At 39.3% G+C, this 19,552-nt stretch overlaps 1 protein-coding gene across 1 annotated transcript; it reads right to left on the reverse strand.

Annotated features, from left to right (window-relative positions):
* On the reverse strand, positions 1-15,838 carry LOC109468466 (glutamate receptor ionotropic, kainate 2-like). Its single transcript, XM_019766710.1, has 10 exons — positions 15,211-15,838; positions 6,630-6,734; positions 6,207-6,292; positions 5,686-5,880; positions 3,839-4,068; positions 3,298-3,395; positions 2,716-2,943; positions 1,982-2,234; positions 1,215-1,452; positions 1-75 (listed from the first exon to the last, which is right to left on the reverse strand). The coding sequence occupies exons 1-10, from the start codon at positions 15,836-15,838 to the stop codon at positions 1-3; spliced, it is 2,136 nt and encodes a 711-aa protein (XP_019622269.1).
* Positions 15,839-19,552: the final 3,714 nt, after the last annotated feature.

Genomic DNA, 19,552 nt, shown 5'->3' on the forward strand with positions numbered 1-19,552 from the left:
CTAGTGCAGGTTCACGTCGGTCGACTGGCGCCTCAGCACGTGATTTTTCAGGCTGGTTCGCCGGTTGGAGTTCATCTGCAGGTGAACAGGTGAAAAAAAAATACAGTTACAAAATACTTTTTTGAACCAGGTTGCCCAGTGGGTAAAAATTAGGTTGCCCATCAGAATTTTAGGTTGCCCCACCTATAAGTTACTACTTTCCTCAAATTAAGTAATGTTACATACATAAGCCTTTAGTTAACTGATACTAGTAATAGCCATTAATACCTAAAATTAAAAAGCATCCTAGGTTCAAAAATAGGTTGCCCTATTAGTAAGTAAAATTTGGTTGCCCTGGGCAACCAGGTATTTTGCACGCTGAGTTACTATAGCAGTGGCAGCAGGTGTTACGGCAGTATTATACTCTTGTATATATTCTTGGGGTCGCACTAATTTTTTTTGTTTTATTCACATACATTTCACGAGAATCAGGCAAAAAGCACGATTGCTTATATAACGCCTTCTATTCAAGAACATACATACAGAACAAACAAATAACTGGGGGATTGACATTAGCGGTGGATGTTTTTTTTTTTAGTTTTCTGCAATCTGTAGGCACATATAGCCAAAGAAAAATGGCTGTACTCATGGGGCAGTATTAAAACGTGTACGTAATAACAATATGAAGCGTTATACAATACGAGAATTCTGAAGGCTCCACGAATACAATATGACTAATAGTGATGCTTAATTATCAACAAGAATTTTCCAAAGAAAGTCAATACTAGGCAGACTACCGGCACTCACACAGAATGCACCATCTTCAATGCAGACTGTTATTTGAATCGACAATTCAATACAGACCATTCTTCTCTACCCCGACCGTTCGTTTGGCGCTTCGGGAATTCGTTAGTCTGCCTCGCAAACCAATTGAGCTGTATCAAAAATAGAAACAGGTCCAGACGCAACTATAATTAGGGGGGTCGTGTGGCGTAGCCGTAGCGACTCGGAACTAAGAGTCCCGGGTTCGAGTCCTGACATGCCACCGATCGTGTGCCCTTGGGAAAGGCACTTTACACGACTTTCCTCACTTAGCTCACGTGTAAATGAGTATTGTCCTGTCATGTATTTGTCCCCTGTGTTGGTGGCGGCATTAATATAAGTTGAAAAAACTTGAGTGTGCCGTCAGCACGTCTGGTGATTTCATATTGGAATAATAAAAAAACTATAATTACCTTCTTTAACTTTTCCCCGAAGTTGCAGAAGCGATAGTATATAACTTGGACCGCCGTGACGATAACAGCCAAAATGGCTGCCGCTCCGAGAACATAGAAAACGCCCAGGAAGATGTCCAGTCCCAGTGCCGAGGCTTCGTTGACATTGGACGACTGCCCGTCCAGAGGACAGCCGTCCTTGGGCCACCATTTGTCCCGTAGCTCGCTCATCTTTCCGCTCTCTTGAAGCTTTAATATGCTACAGGGACATATAAAGCAGGGAAATATGAAGCGACAGGGCAAAAAAAATGAAATTAAAAACAGGTCTAGGCATCATATTATAAACCCAAATTGTACAATAGGGGCCATGAAGTCAACAAAAAAGGCTGGGTTAATATCTAAACAAAGAATTTTCAACTTTTAATCAAACCACTGTATTAATAGATGGAAAAACTGTAACAGCTAGGAAGAAAAGGGCTTCCCTCAACTGTTGAGGGCAAAATATGAGCAGTTTTACTTGATTCAGAACCAGAATTTTTGTTTTTTTTTGTTTTTGCAAATCAGAAAAAAATAAAGAGGCGAATCCGAGAACCAACAAATTGTTGTTGCATAGGAATAACATACCCCACCGTTTATACTTTTGCACATAATGAAGTTAAAATACAGATACATTAGGAAGAATACATAGAACAGAATAACTGCACATACTATTACCTACAACTGTTAAAAGTCACCACTAGAAGAAAGGTTAAAAGGTATATTATTAGTAAGCAATACGAATAACATACCCCACCGACAGCTCCTTTTTAATGGCGCTTCCCCTGCGTGTGGCGAATCCGTAGCCCTTGAACAAGAAGGGTTTTCCCAGCAGCATGAGCTCACAGTTTTGGTCAGTTCTGACAGTGTATTCCAGGAATGGCGTCTCCTCGATCAGCACGTAGCGCTCTTCACGTACCCACTCCACCCCCTTCATGCTGCTCGGCGGGAACATCTCGGTGGTCTGCATGGAATCCCACATCCTCTCGTACACAGACCCAGTGTCTAAAGAGGAACACAAAAAATAGAAATGTAACATGTTAACTCTGTTTATTCTTACTCAAACACATTCATATATATGGTCAGACAGGAGTCTAAATCCCTCCATCTACAAAATTGAAACATGATGTAACCCAACACTTGATACCATGGTACACAGACCCAGTGTCTACGAAAAGACACAAAAAAACAACGGTTACGCTACCTTTACTAGTACATCTTTATTATGTTTACTGAAGGAAAACATTTTTGCTCTCTTTCCTCTTCTTCTTTTTCCCCGAATCATAGTATTTAGAATCATCCCTTATTTTTTCATCCTTGACTTCCCTAACATCTTTCCACTGCCGGTATTGCAAACGTCCTGTTGAGCCACAGACGAATGTATGTGAAAGGAAAAATACATGGTAATAAAGTCTGAAAACAGAGACACCACAAGACACTTATAACCAGATTTTGAAAGGTTGGTTTGACACATTTTGCTACCTACCAACTTGGCCTTTGAAGAAGGAATAGAGAAACGTTTCTTGTGTCACGCCGAATGGGATGGAGTTCTGAGATGCCAGGTCGTCGATAGACTTGATAGGCGAGACGAGCCGTTTGACGGTGAGGAAGGCCGTGAGGTTGGCCGTGTAGGTGGAGATGACGATCAGGGTGAAGAACCACCAGGCACCGGCCAGGATACGGGAGGGGAGGGAGCGGGGGGCAGGCTCTCCTCCTGGAAAATGCACACAAAATAAATTATTAGAATTACTTTTATGGCTTATGCCAAGTTTTCTCTTGCCACCCAAACTACATAGCCCTCCCTCAAACCACTTGTCCTCAAATTATACGAGAAGGCTACCAACATTTTTGTAGCAATTGATGCACTCCTTACTGAGTTACGTGATCAAATTTATACCGTAAAAAAACTTTGGGTTGCTCTTCTCTGACAAAGAAAGGTGCTGTTTTCTGATGTTTAACAGAAAATTATCTTAGGTTTGACATGATAGTTTAATCTCATTAAAATAATTATTCCAGCACAGACAAACTTAAAAAAAACATTCAGGTACACAAGGAAGTTAAAACGCACCTTTCCGCACAATTGACCAGTAAGTCAGCCACAAACTATTCTTGAAATTGAATTTGCGGTCATTGTAGTAATTCTGGTCCCCAATATCACACTTGAACCTAAAACAATAAAATCAACACATCCATATGGTTAATGAATGTATGATTACCCATGTATGTATTCTAAAGAGGATATATTGAGCATTTGATTGTCCGGCTCTGTAATTATTAAACTCTGTACGTCAATCCTACCTAATAAAACTTTTAAAAAACACTGTCATTAGGCATATACTTGTGCTGTTTCCTAACTTAGTTCTTATGATACTTGAACAATCTATGGATAACTTCAGCGTTTATGTAAATGACTGTTCCATGGTACTATATGCTGATGAACAGAACCCATATGTTTATCTAAAGTGTAACCGACACTGTTACCTGTGTATGTTCCTAATTGTTTATGCTCTTGTTGTGAGGGCTAGCCCTTTATAATAGCCTCCGGCTAGTTGGGCAGTCCTGGCTGTTTTATACAGTCTAATAAATCAAATCAAATAAACAGAACACACCTCAGCCTACTTGTGACGTAGAGCAATATGGCGGTTCCCAGCAATGCCCCCAAGATGGAGAACCACACTGTTCCCTTGAACGGCTGTAGGAATGCGAATATACTGGTTCCTTCCGGTTCCGGTTTCTTCATAAGCAGCCCTGCTCCCAGGTCCATGAACGGGTTGGTGAAGTCCACCACCTGCTCCCTCTCCGAGCTGATGGTCACAGGAGCCACTGCAACATCCGCCCGCTAAAACATGGGGAAATTACAGAACAACTAGAAAAGTAACATTTGCAAAGCAACTGCATAATGTTTACCTTCGGATATGGTCTGCTCTGTTAATTCTTACTCAAACATGTCACGTACATGTATATGGTGACAGGGGTCTAAATGCCTACTATGAAATTGCAACATTATGTAACCCAACACCAGTTACTATGGTGACAGACGTCAACAAAAGAGGCCATTGGCCAGGTCAGAGGTTAGCGTTTGGAACAGAAGAAGAAGAAATGGAGCAAAAACAATGTTTTCCTTCAGTAAACATAAAAATAGATGACAGAGTGTACAAAAAAGTTAAAAAAAAATTATCATCATCATCATCATAAATAAATCATTATGCCGTTTGACCAAGTTACTCCAGTACCCCCTGTCCCTCATGGCGGACACTAGAGCAGTCGCTGCGAGACCGGCGTCTCTCTCTAACATTGACAAAAGTGTAGTTGATTTGTAAGGTACGACTGGCGTACAGGTTGGAACAATACAAGAAAGCCGAAGAATACTGCATCATTGCAGTAAAAGTCTAGTTTTATTCTTGGCAAGCTTCTCAGCTTGGTTAATGTTGTACCGGCATATTGATGAAGATAACGAGGGAGAGAGGTTATTGACCTTTTGTAATACCGAGGAAGCCACCATGCTAAATAATTCCGTCTATGAACCTTGTACAACTGAAGAAAGCCTGTCCCGAGCCAAGTTTGCACTAAGTGACAAATGCGTTCTGTCGTTGAATCCTCCCCAGAATTACAATGAGGATGTCACCTGATGTTCGTCTCGTAGACAGTGTAAGACAATAAAGCAGCTGAGGGATCAAACCTTAAAAACCTTATGAGACTTACTATTGTTTCTAGAATTAATAATTAACTTTGATTTAAAATCATCATACTTTGTCTAAAGAAAGCTGAGACTGTAGAGGTAGATCGTTATGTTATGCATGGTACCTATAGTTTTAGGTACCGAGGGCCCATTATTTATGAAATCTGCAAATATTTTCCAAGCATCAGTGATAATCGTTTTGAATTGTTGAAGTCTAATAACATTGCTTAAGATGACTTAACTCATGCCCTGCTGACATTTATCACACAATATCTTAGGGGTCTTCAGAGGATGTCATCCATGAAATTAAGACGGTGTGGCCTTACTAAGAATGGCGGGAATCTATCTGTCAATCATCTAAACCGGGCACGCTGATTGGTTGCAATTTACTGAGGACGCTGCTTGGTAATGGCGGGAATCTGTCTGTCAATCATCTAAACCGGGCACGCTGATTGGTTGCAACACACTGAGGCCGCTGCTTGGTAAAGGCGGGAATCGATCTGTCAATCATCTAAAATCAAGCACGCTGATTGGTTGTTGTTATTCACTGAAGACGCTGCTTGGCAATGGCGGGAATATGTCTGTCAATCTGTTTGCCAACACTACAAAAAAAAAAGGAACAAAAAGATAATCCCTACCTACCGACCCACATTTTTAGGCCTGAAACAGGAAACACGACATTTTTTCCTAGTCCAAAGGTCAAGTGTTTTCCATGAATGTTTAATGTTGCATGTTCTTTCTTTCCTAGGCCTTTTGGAACAACGTTAATGGACTTACCCCCGACATTATTTCTCCGATCACACCGCTCCATTGTGTGTTGTTCTCCTTAGGGGCGCCGTACTTTCCATCCGGCGACACATACAGCTCATAGCTGAACCCTAAACTAGAAGACAACTCCTTCACTATGTCTATAACGAACCCGTGGAAGTCTGTACCTTCGTCTGTGATCTTTTTCGTAGCGTAAGGTTCTTCCTGTATCGACACAAATCAATCAATGAATCAAAACTGGTTTATTGATAAAAGGCGTTGCAGCCAAAGGCTGAATTGTGTATATTGCATACATTATACGTTTAAAAGTGTGTACAATATAGTGATAAACAATGAAATAATGTATCTTTAGTACAAGATTTGCTCATGCTTTGCTTGCACAAGCTCAACTTCACCAGCTCATTTAGCAGTTTCACGTTGTTATTATTTACTTCTAAATTGAATGTCAGATCATATCATACAGTTTTTGCTGCAATGACAGCCACTATATATTTTTGTTTTACATCGTCAAAGTTTCATCTTGCACTTACCAAGACGGTGACAGCTTTTAGCGTCTTGCCCTTTAATAGGTAATCACCACTGTCGATATATTGTTGTCTCCTAGTTATTTCAAGCCCTGTAAGGGTGGTAAGAAATATTTAAGTCGAACAAAACACCAGAGTATTTATTATCTGGTCTTGTCAATGTAAAGGTGAATACAAATCAATGCGTTTGCTATCTGGTATAATTTAAATCTGATACAGGTTTTTAATGTAGTTATGCATACATTGCGATGTTAACTACGAGGTTAAATGAAGTGTCAAGTATCGTAACATTTTAGGTCAACCAATAAATCAACCCAATAAAACTACATTTATCAACATCACTGAGTTTAATATCTTCTAATGTCACAGTCAGACTAGTGTTTCTGCGTAGGTGTAGCATAAAGGTTTCATTTACAGTTATGAACTTACCATTCTGACGACGAGAGTTCACCTCGAGTTGAAGTTTTGTCAAGAGAACCGACGGACTCTTAGTTGACGCCACAACTGATGCGGCGGACGATATCATGAGTGGGGCTGTAAATAATTAACAAAATACATATTTTATCACAAGCGAAATATGGTTATTTTGTCCCCCAGTACCATGCTGTTAAAAAGCAGGCGTCAGTATTACTTTTCAAATTAAACTACAAAACATTGTTGAATATATAAACACCACAGGTCTTAAAACTGATGTCAGTGCCCTGCCCCCTATATAATGGTACGGTCCAAAAAGAGGTCGGTTATTCTAATAACCGACCACCTTTAATGTTATGGCCTGATAACCGATGGTAAACTGATTCTTCTCATTCAGTTATACATATCTAAATTTACACAAGTTCCTTACTTATGCTGCACAGTATTATATTTGTCTTCATGTTCAGCAAGAACGCGCTTTGTATTCAAATGTTGAGCTCGGTTTTAGTAGCATTTGCACAGTAATTATACTCTGGAAATCGCGGCAACTACACTGCAGATAAATAAACTTCGATTATTCAACCCTCGTCCCAGCGAGTAAACCAGACCGCTCGAAATGATCCAGTGGGAACCCACCTAGATCATAGCATTGATTGGGCTATAATTACCGTCTTTGATCACCCATCGTATGGTGAAAATTGGCTGTCTTTCTACCGACAGGGGCATAAGAGTAAGATCGATTATTTCATGTTGCATTCGCGGCTATGCTAGCGTCCACGATTCGCCAGAAGGGCAAGTTAATATTCTTTATTGTTTTTATTTTATTTTAGTTCATTTGCAACGAGGCAATACAATGGCCACACAGGCAGTATGGCTGATTTTGGGTGCTAAAAGATACATAAATTAAACATACACAATATAACTTTCTAATAGGCTAACAAGTACCACATTAGGCTAAGATCCATCAATAACAATATAGATTTTCTAAAAGACTTACGTACAAGGCTTCCCATAAAAGTATCCAAACAAGACAATACTCCATCTTTGGTAAGCACCGACTTGTCAGATAAATGAAATTACAACTTTCCAAAAAAAAAAATAGTAAAAAGCCTTGTAACTTTGACTATCTGATATTGGAATTTATAGTCGAAGTAGATTTAAAGCTAAGAGCAGAGGTTCGGGCTTTGGCTTATTTTGACGTGTTTTTGGCGTTCTTATCAGGCTTTCTGTGTACAAATTTATATATATTTTTGGCAGCAATTTTCAGGTGGCATATCGGATACAACCTTGCCAATGATCTAATAATACTATCTTGCTAATTTGATACTGTGTTGAAAAACCAAAAGATCTGCTTAGAGAGTAAACATATGTCAACTACTGCTTTACGTAAGACATACTAGTATGATTTTGATAAGATTTACTGCTAACAAACGAAAACCAAAACATGCCGTGAAAAATATAATGCGTTTTAGTATTAACTGGTGGTCGCGAAAATGTATCCTCTTTAATCATCTACAATTAGTGTCAGTTAATGTGACGCCATTCGGTGGCAACGACCTGTAATTTTATCACTGTGATACAAAGTCAATATCCTCGTTAACCCATCCCTACTATCAATCTTTTCCTAAGTCATTGCTGTTTATATTATCATTGATTGCTTCCAAAGTAAACTTTTTGTGTCCTTGCCATTTCATTTTCGTTTTGTGTTTAGATAGATGCAGTGTGATTTCTTTAATATAAGTTAATTTTAATATAGTTACCTTCATGTGTAAGCAATATGACGATAAATACATAATTCTGGTCATCTAGTGCCTCTTAGCATTTGCATGATTAAAATGTATATACGTAAGTTTGCTTAAAAATGGTTTAATTGCCTTAATGTCAAGATAAGTACAGAGTCCTGTATATTGTCGAATGTGTAGCTTGCTAGGGACCAATTGGCATTTATAGCCTCAAATTGTATCTATAGACATATGGGGTAAATTAACAACCATTGGGACTCATGGCTCTCATACTTCTTACAGAACTGAAGTTCCTTCTACCTCAGAAAAAAAATTACCCCTTACTTTATGTCAAGTGTGTCTCTTTTGTTGAATGTTTAGCTTGCTAGGGACCAATTGGCATTTATAGAGTCAAATTCCGTATATACAAGTACACATATGGGGAACATTTGGGACAGCGTTCTCATACTTCTTACAGAAGTAAAGCTGCTTTAATCGCAGAAAAATGCGATTTACTTTTGCCAATGTCAATTGCAAGTTTGTCCAATTACAAAAGTTCAAGCCTCCAACAGTACAAGAAGTGTGTGTTGTACAGATACTGCTTTTGCTTTTTGCCTATGACTTCATTTAAGAAACTCCTATGCACCAAAATTTAAAGAGAAAAAATCTTATGCGTAGATATCGAAGAAAAACTGCAAACGGTCTGTGCTGTATAGAAAAAATTCACATTACCCATTGTCAAGTGCGCCTTGCTACTTTCTCAATCCCGTCTACTCATCAACCTCGGATCAATACTCCGTCTGGACTCAATCAGGTTGAGGCAGAACACGACTGCAAACCTATTAAAGTCTACTGTTCCCACATTCCGGACACACACTCAAAGGCATTTCACTTAATAGGGAGATCATTAGTCCTAAGTTTACACTGTGTTTGGCATTTCCATGTGCAAACTTTGAGAAGACTTTCTAATTTGCCCAGCATCTGTTTTTAGAATCATATTATGGGTTCAGTCAATAAACGACTGTATATAGTTTCTGGGTCCGCAAATTCCACTGTACTAAAAGTTTACATACAATATAATCCATACCCAAGGCTATGTTATCTTGATGCAGATCGGTCTGATTTAAACCATCTCATGGGAAATTCAAACGACTATCAGTAAAATTCATCTTGGAGTCAATAAAGGAAATTGTCTATTTGCTCAGCATGGTAGCCGCTGTACAAACTAACTGAACGAAGAAGGGCATACTCGTTATAGCTTGCTATCTTGATATTTTCCAGGAAGAACATCTAACAGAAAGAAATGAAGCGCCATCCAATTTCTGTGTGTTCCTGCTGCGTTATATCCTAGAGACTTTACGATAATGGGGACGTATTAAGATAATTGCTGTGAGGTGTAATTGTCTACGTTTTTGCGAACTTCAAAAGATTATGCCTTCCATTGGTGGTTCACGAAAGTTACTCTGCAAGCAAGATTTCAGCTTATTTTTTACGTGTTTTCAGCGTTTTTGTCAAGCTTTATTTTCTCAACTAAAGGGGCATGTATTGAATACTGCTCTGCCAATTTGATACCTATATCGCAGTCACCTAAAGATCTGATTTAAGAGACATGACATTAAAGAGGTCTCAGAAGGCACTGAGGTACACCACCGTGGTCTTTGTCCTTCACTTAGTCTCCCTCTCTTTCCCAGCTGACACTTGGTAATTACCTTCAATACAGCTCGATACCTACGATGGCTCCCTTGGTTTCTGTAAAGGATGGTTAGGCAATCTTACCCCAATCGCCCAACTCAATCAACAAGGAGAGGTAATTACTCCAATGGCGATAAATGACAACATTTCAGCAGTAATGTCTGCCCAAGGAGTTTCTCTCTACATGAAAAAGGAAAGGTGCCCGTGCCCTTATGCAGTAATGTCTACCCAAGGAGTTTGGTCCCACCTGCTTTGAGCTTTAAAAGTCAGGTGGGTATTATCTATAGATCTTTTCAAGTTTATATATCACAGAATAGTTTAATAAGATAGAATAGATTAGAATAGCAGTTACATTGTTCCTATTACCTGTTCACATATTGCATATTTACTTTTTTTATCCTATATGTATACCAACGTTATTAGATTTAAGTAGAGATAGTAGGTTCGATAAGTATATCGTACACGTAGAAGTTCCTGTTAGCAAATAGTCTTATACATGTATCACGACATTTTCTTGTCAATGTCTGTATGCAATTAGCCCTCGGGCAGGAATTTGCAATAAACAACTTCAATATATTTTACCAGGGCATACCTCAGATCCATTGATCTGATTTTCAGGTATCCCTGGACACAAAATTGAAAATTACATTCATAAAAAATTACACAAGTTGAGCACAACAATATACAAATAATGTTACAAACATTTACATGTACAAAACAGTCACAGTATAGGCACATTTAGTTCATTCATTTTCCAGGTTTTGCATTCATCTACAAGTCTTTCATAGCTTCCTGCATAGAAGTGGTATCTCTTTTGAACACTGGTGTATCTGAATAATGATGCAAAATGAAAATTAGGTTGTGGTGAACAAGTTTATTCCTTACATTCCTATTTGTATGTTTTCGTGTCAAATATATGGAATATGAATGTTGATGATGAATGGTTTATTGACATATAGATATCTTTCTGATTCATTACATTAAAATACAATTAGTACTAATTTAACATCAAACATATTAGTGTCGTGAAAATGTAGTAATTGAAAAACACTTTCCTATGGTCAAGCTGAAGGTATATAACGGAGCTGCACAATATGTGCATATACTATTCAAATCTCTTGTGTTTCCTTTCGTTCTTTTTACAATGAGCAAGATATATCTGCTATGTGTCCAGATTTATTTAATGTTATCTAATATGTATTGCCTTGTCTGTATTGCCTTGTCTGCTTTGTTATGTAACCTATGAAACTCTGAGGCACTGTAAAATCCTTACAACCGTTACACATAAACCCACATTAATTTTGAGCACTTAGTGGCCAAGTTGGGACATATTTTGTAGCAATTATACTTATGGACGAAACATGTAGGCCGTTAACATGTGCACCATATGAAGTTTTGAAAATATAACATTGCATGTCGGTATAAGCTACTTTATTGCGTTAGTTGCAGTGGAATTTGATGTGTAGCTATAGAGAAAGCTACCCACGCAATTTTCCATCCACCAGTCAAAGATTCTACAATTTATGTTGCTTGAGCCATGAAGTCTAGGCTAGCTCGAGCAATAACTCGTAAAGAATACGCATATTTGTGTCAAAATCATCACGTACATTCTTATATCTTTCTAGGCCAAATTACTTATATTATATTTTATTGTAATATTGTATTTTTATGAAATATTTCAGTTTGGGGTCCCTGCCTCTGGTTTGCAGTGCTTTACTTTACTTTACAAGAGGATTGCTTGGTTTTAAATTTATATTTAATGACATTCAAAGCGCTTTTTCCACGGCCATAAACATATCCACGAATATTAATAGTGTGCTTGACTTACACTTTACTACCATGATTTTTAGGTAGAAGAATAGATTTATGAATAATGACCGCGTTTTGCCATTTGCGGACGCCAAGATGGCGCCGATGGCCGTGACTGGTGCTTTAGATATTTTTTTATTACTCAACATGTTCGCAGTCTTTCTTTTTATTCAATTAATTCATTGATGGATGAAAGTTCTTTAGCAAAAAATTAGTTTTAAACTGATTAAGGGTTTATTAATTAGCATGCAGACCAGAAACGAAGCTTAATCATAACCATTCGAATAACGATAACATGGAATTTCAATTAATATGCCAAACTTCGGACTGTCACAGTAAAATCAGTAACAATATTATAGTCATAGACTTTCTTTTACATACATTTTCTTGAAGGTCAATGTCGCCCGTAAACCGACCTAAGAATTCATTATTGCAGTCGCTCCCGTTTGACAGCTCACGGTCATGGTCATTGCGGTGTAATGTCGCCCGGACCAGCGGCATCGCAAATTGAAGTGTAATTCAACGGCTTATGCCATCCACTGGGCGGGTGATGGATGCACCCGAAGATGACGGATTGCACATCGGAAGAGAACCGTATCCACAGCCGATATGCACTTTACAGGCATCCAATGCAATTTCATGGCGGTAAAACTGGAGATATTCTGAATAAGGCAATCTCTATGATATTGACACATACTGCTTCAAATATGCACATTTGAATCAGCATTTCATACTTTGAGCATTTTAAACTGCAGAAACAAGCCCCAAGATCAGTCCTTTATTTTCATGGTGGTAACCTATTAGTAAGAATCAACCAAGGGCCCTTCCAGTAACCATTTTCCGTCAGAATTATGGGATTTTTTGTTCCATTAGGGTCAATATACATTGGGATAGTGTGGTTTCAACTCAGTATGTAGATCAATGACTAGAATATTGAATTTGAAAAATCTGGTTTCCAAGCCCTAAAAACTGCACTGGGTGCCTTTAACATCAATACAAGGCGCATCAGCCAGGCAACCGTGAAACTCAGGTGGTCCCAAAATAGCTACATCAGCAAAAGTTACTATTCATGTATGAGATATCGTGAGTAGACAGTTCCAACAGATTTACATTAGCAATTCACTTTCCTGAGATGGCAACGGTCAAGGATTATGATAGGATTTATAGAATAGCTACATCAGCAACTTTTCATATGACAAGACAGTTTCGACAGACATGTATTGGCAATTCACTATACTGAGATGGCAACTGTCAAGAATTATGGTAAAATTTTTATGGTAGAATATTTACTTCAGCAACTATTCATATGAGATATCATGAGAAGACAGTTTCAACGGACGTGTATTGGACATTCACTTTGCTGAGATGGCAACTGTCAATAGCCATGCATATAGATTTATAAAATAGCTACATGAGTAACTATTCATATGAGATATCATGAGAAGACAGGTTCAAAAGACTCACATTAGCAATTCACTTTCCTGAGATGGCAACTGGCAAGAAATATGGTAAGATTTATAAAATAACTACATCAGCAACTAATCATATTAGATATCATGACAAGACAGTTTCAGACGTGTATTGGCCATTCACTTGGCTGAGATGGCAACTGTCAAGAATATGCTGGTAGATTTATAAAATAGCTACATCAGCTACTATACATATAAGATATCACAAGTAGACAGTTTCAACGGACGGGTATTGGCCATTCACTTCGCTGTGATGGCAACTGTCAAGACTAACTCTGATGGATTCAAGCATTTTCAGAGTGCCACTTTCAGCTTGAAAAGAAACGCGAGATAGTAGTTGCTATATCTCACATTCAGCAACAATACTTTAAACTGTCTTGAAAGACATTACTTCTCTGTGAATTGCCTCTTTATCATTGGATAGAGGGATAGAAGATTGGTAATGATATCCTTGTGGCTTTTCTACGTGCCTCTATCTCGTACAGCAGAGACCCAATTATGGGTAATGCACGTTACAGAGATGACAACTGTCTTCATGTTTAAAGCTGAGCAATAGGAGAAAAGTGAATTTTGACAGCTGCAATGTGCAAATTTCAGAAAATGGACAGATAAAAGCTTAGATTAGGCCACACCAATTTAATTTGTTGGTTCTCGGATTTTTTCAGAAAAAAATATGAAGCGACAGGGCGAAAAAAAATAAATAAAAACAGGTCTAGGCATCCTATTATAGGGTTAAATGCTATGGAATGAGCCATGAAGTCAACACAAAAGGCTGGGTTAAAATTTAAACATTGAATTTTGAACTTTTAATCAAACCACTGCAATGATAAATGGGAAAACTGTAACAACTAGGAAGAAAAGGACTTTCCTCAACTGTTGGGGGGCAAAACATGAGCATTTTTCAGTTGATTCAGGACCAGAATCATTTTTTTTTTGCAAATCAGAAAAAACGAAGAGGCGAATCCGAGAACCAACAAATTAAATTGGTGTGGCCTTATTACTCCGACATTCCACAATTGCAACGTCACCCATCACCAAGCTAGCAGAATCTGCTGGTGTGTCGTGATTGTCTACGAGTAGAACTCAAGATATGCAATATGCAACGTATGTACGTTTTCAACTCCATTTGCAATATGTGGTAGACAACGATGATTAATATGCCGGCAATGCTGTCCTTTAAGCATGAAAAAGCACAGGGTGTTAAGGATCAGTGGGCGTAGTTGGTAGCATGCTGGCGATGACTCAGGAATTGGGTTGGCAGTAGTTCCACAAACTTTATGAACCCAAGCCAACATCAAAGTTACTATTGGGAATGGCATTGAATAGTAAATAGCTGAAAATGTTCACTGAGGACACAGATGGGCTATTTTGTGGTAAACCCCCACATCAACAAATTGTACATATTGGGAACAATGAAAATAGAAATATGACCGTTTGATCGAAGTTTTTTTGCACCCCAACTGTGGGATGTATAAAAAAGAACTTATATTTCAACTACACTATCTATGTGTGCTCTTGAATTTGGGTCACATATGATAATTGCTTATCTTATTCTCACTTCTTCAATCAATCAATCAATCAATCAATCTTTATTCATTAAGGAACTCGCGGGCAACACATGTGCACCCGAATTACGTCCTTATTACACAAGTCACATTAAAAACATTTACATTTTAAAAAGAATCGTCACATAGGTAAAATCTCAATATTAAAAACATCACAAATAACATGTCACAGTTAACATATGCTATACATGGCGCGATTACCAGATGTCCAATTACTCAGTGCTAATTGTCTTGTTGTAAAGACGGATTGCGCAATGGAGGAAAGAATTTCTTAGTCTCTCAGTTCGGGCCCTTGGTACACTGATAGTGCTAGAGTTTCTAAGTGTCCGTCCCGTGGCACCAGACCTTGAGGGCGGTACTAGGTCATGTAGAGGGTGGTCCTCCTGAAGCATGCGTTGGAACAGGTGTACTGCCGCATCTTCCCTCCTCGACTTCAGTGTGGGCAGGTCAGGCACGCTACGCCTTCCTCCCAAGGAAATGATACGCAAGGCCCGGCGCTGGACCCTTTCGATGGCCAGTTCTTGCTCCTTACTACACCCGACCAGTAACACATGTCCGTATTCGAGCACTGGCCGGACTAGCGCCAGATAAATCTGGATTAGGTCGGTAACGCTGGTGCCTTGTTTCGTTAGTAGGCGCAAGTAGTGTAGTCTGCGCGAAGCGTTACTGATCATGGAGTTAACCTGTTCATTGAAGGTTAGGTCCTTGTCTATGAGGAAACCCAGTCCCTTAGCACAGTCGACAGATGGCACTGGTTGACCTCCAAGAGTGATCGTGGGTGGGATTGGGACAGATCGACTGAAGCAGATCTGGAGAAGGAGGCTCTTCCCACCGTTCAGTGTCATCTTGTTGTCCTCTGCCCAGGAGTTGAGGTGAGAAGACTCGTCCTCTACAGTTTTGTCCTGATCAGCTAAGGCTACGGAGAGAGTCCTTGACAGTGTGACGTCATCGGCATATCCAACGTTCATTGTGTCAATGTGTACCGTGGTGCGCGTGCTCATGAAGAGAATGAACAGGTAGGGGGAAAGACTAAGTGCTGTGTAACTAAACCCAGGTCCAGGTCCGGATTCAAGTCCAGAGGTTTAGGTTCAGGTCCGGACTTACACACACCAAAATGGGCCATCTTTACAGCAAAATTTTGTGGCGAGCACTACATCACCAGGGTTCAGAAGCAAGATATGTTTTTTGCTGGGCACGTCTGGGCAAAACAGTGGCTACATAATTTACTGAGGCCGACATTGACGATGTCCAATGGCAATGTTTTCTTCATTTTGCAGCGCAAATGTTTAACTATTGAAGATTTCAGGTGGTCATTTCAAGGGGAATGTGACATGATGTCCGGAACTAGTTCCAGACGTTCAGTTTTTTTTGGACTTGAACCTAAACATTTTTACAAGTCCGTAACTAGTTCCAGCGAACTGGTACACAGCACTACTTCTTATAGATCCCACTTGACCTTCTGTATCTCTGCAAAATATCGATTAGTCTGCCTGTTGTAAATGTCAGATAACAAGTTTCGAAAACGTTCGTCCCATGTCACCCCTAGTGCTGTGTACCGGTTCGCTGGAACTAGTTCCGGATTTGTAAAAATTTTAGGATTAAGTCCAAAACAAACTGAACGTCTGGAACTTGTTCTGGGCTTACAAAAATTTATTACATACCCTTTTTTTTTCTAAACCACCTGAAATATGCAATAGTCAAAATGCACATTCAATAAAAAATGTCACTGGGCATCGTCAAGTGTCGACCTCTGTAAATTTTGTGGCCACAGTTTTGCCCAGACGTGCCCCGCAAACAACATATCTTGCTTCCAAACCCTGGTACTGCAGTGCTCGCTACAAAATTTCGCGGTAAAGATGCCCCATTTTCCATTTGGATATGTTAACTGTTACCGTATTTTGTATATGATCTATGTTTAGGTCCATGCAGGCTTACAAGTCTCTGAACCTATGGACATGAATACGGACCTGGACCTGAACGTTGGTTTAGGTACACAGCACTAGACTCCCAACCATGCTGAAGTATAACCTCCTCAGGTCAGCAACTTTGGTGAATCATTGACCTCACCAAGGACGACAGACGTGCCCCAGGTGGCGCAGATTCCCGTGATTATTAGACGGTTACTAAGTTTAAATCAGACCGAGAAACCCCCGAGGTAGACGACCCGATATTTCTTGCCGATACGCGGCTGTTAGCAGGGGATGCAGATTGATGGGAGGCCATTTGATGGTATTGAACTCAAGGTGTGAATTAGTGGTGAGGGAGTGACTGGGAAGTTCTCTGTTTTACTGACATTCAAAGCACCATACATCTTTATCTGCGACACATAACTGAGACGGTTGCCATTAACTACAGTCAAGGGGCATTTGATTAATAGTATGATAGTGTATACCACATCCATTTAGTATTCATTAGCGTACTAAGACATTTACGCTGACGAACGTTAAATGCCAGGATGAGAATTTACCATATATTCATTAAAGGACATACTGCTGCTTACCGCATGAGATGTATATACCCCATCATACATTCCAGACAATAAGCACCATTATTTTCATAAATTCGCATCATCTTTTATATGATGCTATTGGTGTGTAAAAACAAAGGAGGGCTATTGATATTTATCCAGGGTTGTGCGAGATGTGTTTCCATGGTATAATTCTCACCAGTTTTTGATGACATTATCCAAATAGTGAAAAGCTGATAGCAAAGATGGTGAGTAGAAAGTTGGTAGTAACATTCTTGTGTTTTTCACCTTCTTTCAGTACTATTATTGTTGACATTCAATAGTATTGCAACAAAATAAAGCAGGAAGAAAGTAGAATGTTGTGAACATTAGTGGTTACATGTATAATGAGATAACGGCAACTTCTAGTCTGGGAAGTGTAGGTCGTGCCTGTTACGTAGGGTGTTCTCTCGAACGATAGGGAGTGGCCCAAGAAAGACATGTTCTCGGTCGCTATTCAGTTAGCCATGAAAATTTGTATTCGATCGTTGAATACATCACCATGAGCCGCACAGAGAAAAGAAAGCCGAATTTGTCGACCCCCTTACCATGATGTGTGAGTTCAAAGGAACACTGTTGTATGTGTGGCTTGTAGTCAAACCATGGAGCCGTAGACTTTGAGCATGATAGGTTGAAATACACTTTTAGAGCCCTACTTTAAATTCCGCCCCTTTCTCTCATGCTTACCACGTCTTTACCAAACCTTGACTGATATCGTGATAAAAATGTATCTCCCCTTGACCATTCATAAACTACTTAGCGGATAGGGACATGTAACGACACTGAGGGAGAGTAAAAAGTCACTTTTCAATAGTTGAGCGAAGAGCCCCTTGTCACAGATGGGGATTATAGACTAAGCCACATGTAGATCACCAATGCACTCTCCCATTTTAGTGGTGACATGTGCTGTAAAATAATTGCCATCAACGTTAAGTCATGGCTTAGACAGATCATAGGTAGACGTGCCAAATGGAGCCCCAATGGTAGGGTGTAAATACCCTCATCTGTTATGAACGTGTATGGCCAATGTTTCACACTTAAGGGTCGGAGAGAGATACTCAAAACATTTGTCCCTTTTGGGGAAAATGACACGATAGGGTTATAGGGTAACATGACACGAAATACCCTTTTATGCAAAGAAAAGTTCCTTGGTAGAAATCCATGGCACGGCAAGTGCCTGTACACACTTGCAACATCGTCACAAAATATTTTTAGAACATTTTATCTAGCACGTGGACCAATGTGATTTGAAAGGTTTCCAACATTAAATGCTAAAAATATGTTATGATAATGGCAAGAATTGTCTGACATTATGCATATCAGAAATTGCCAGGCTTCAATGAAGACGTAGTGTATTATTGGGGCAAATGAAGGTCAGAAGAATCATTAGAAGTAAAATTAGCCAATCCTTGAACTACTTTTCCGACCACTGCTTAGTGAAGCAAGGCTATGCCTATTCACATTTCACAGAGTGAAGTAACTCAACGACATCACATACAACAGCCGTCTAGCCAGTACACCCCTGGGTCATCTGTTATAGAAAACCCTTTACTTTAAGAGTCCTCTGAGAAGCAAAGAGGATCTTATTCTATACACGGGGCTTTACTTCGGCTCTATAGGGCTTACATTTCAAGGTTACAAACATTTGTCTGGATTGAGCTCAGTTTGACTGATCTACTGCCAGTAATGTAATGTAACTAAGTTTGTTTTCACTATTTGTTTTTTGGAAATGGTTTTGGAAGAGACAGACTGTTGGAGGTGTAGATGAACAGAATATGGCTGTAAAAACAAAAATGGAATGTTTAGGTAAATACAATCATTGATATTATGTCACTGGTAGACTTTTTTGGATAAAGAAAGTTGATGACGATCTAAGGAAAATCTGTGTGAATCTTACCCCCCCCCCCAAGTGCCCCCACGCTATATGGGGGTGTAGCCGGGGCTTGTACAACATCCTAGAGCCCCGGCAAAGATGAAGATGAAGAAAAAAAATACTACTAGTATAACCACATACCAAATTGTGACACCCATCGAAGCTTTCAAGAAGTGTTGACTTTTCTATTCCTTTTGATTCTAGTAGGAAACAAAGTATGCTGATCACTATCCCCAATTCATCTTGAAAATTGAAGGAAACAAAAATGATACAGGCATAATTGAAAACAAAATAGTGAAGTTT

This window comes from Branchiostoma belcheri, unplaced genomic scaffold, assembly GCF_001625305.1.
Source record: "Branchiostoma belcheri isolate BF01 breed outbred unplaced genomic scaffold, Haploidv18h27 scaffold2, whole genome shotgun sequence".
Lineage (NCBI taxonomy): Eukaryota > Metazoa > Chordata > Leptocardii > Amphioxiformes > Branchiostomatidae > Branchiostoma > Branchiostoma belcheri.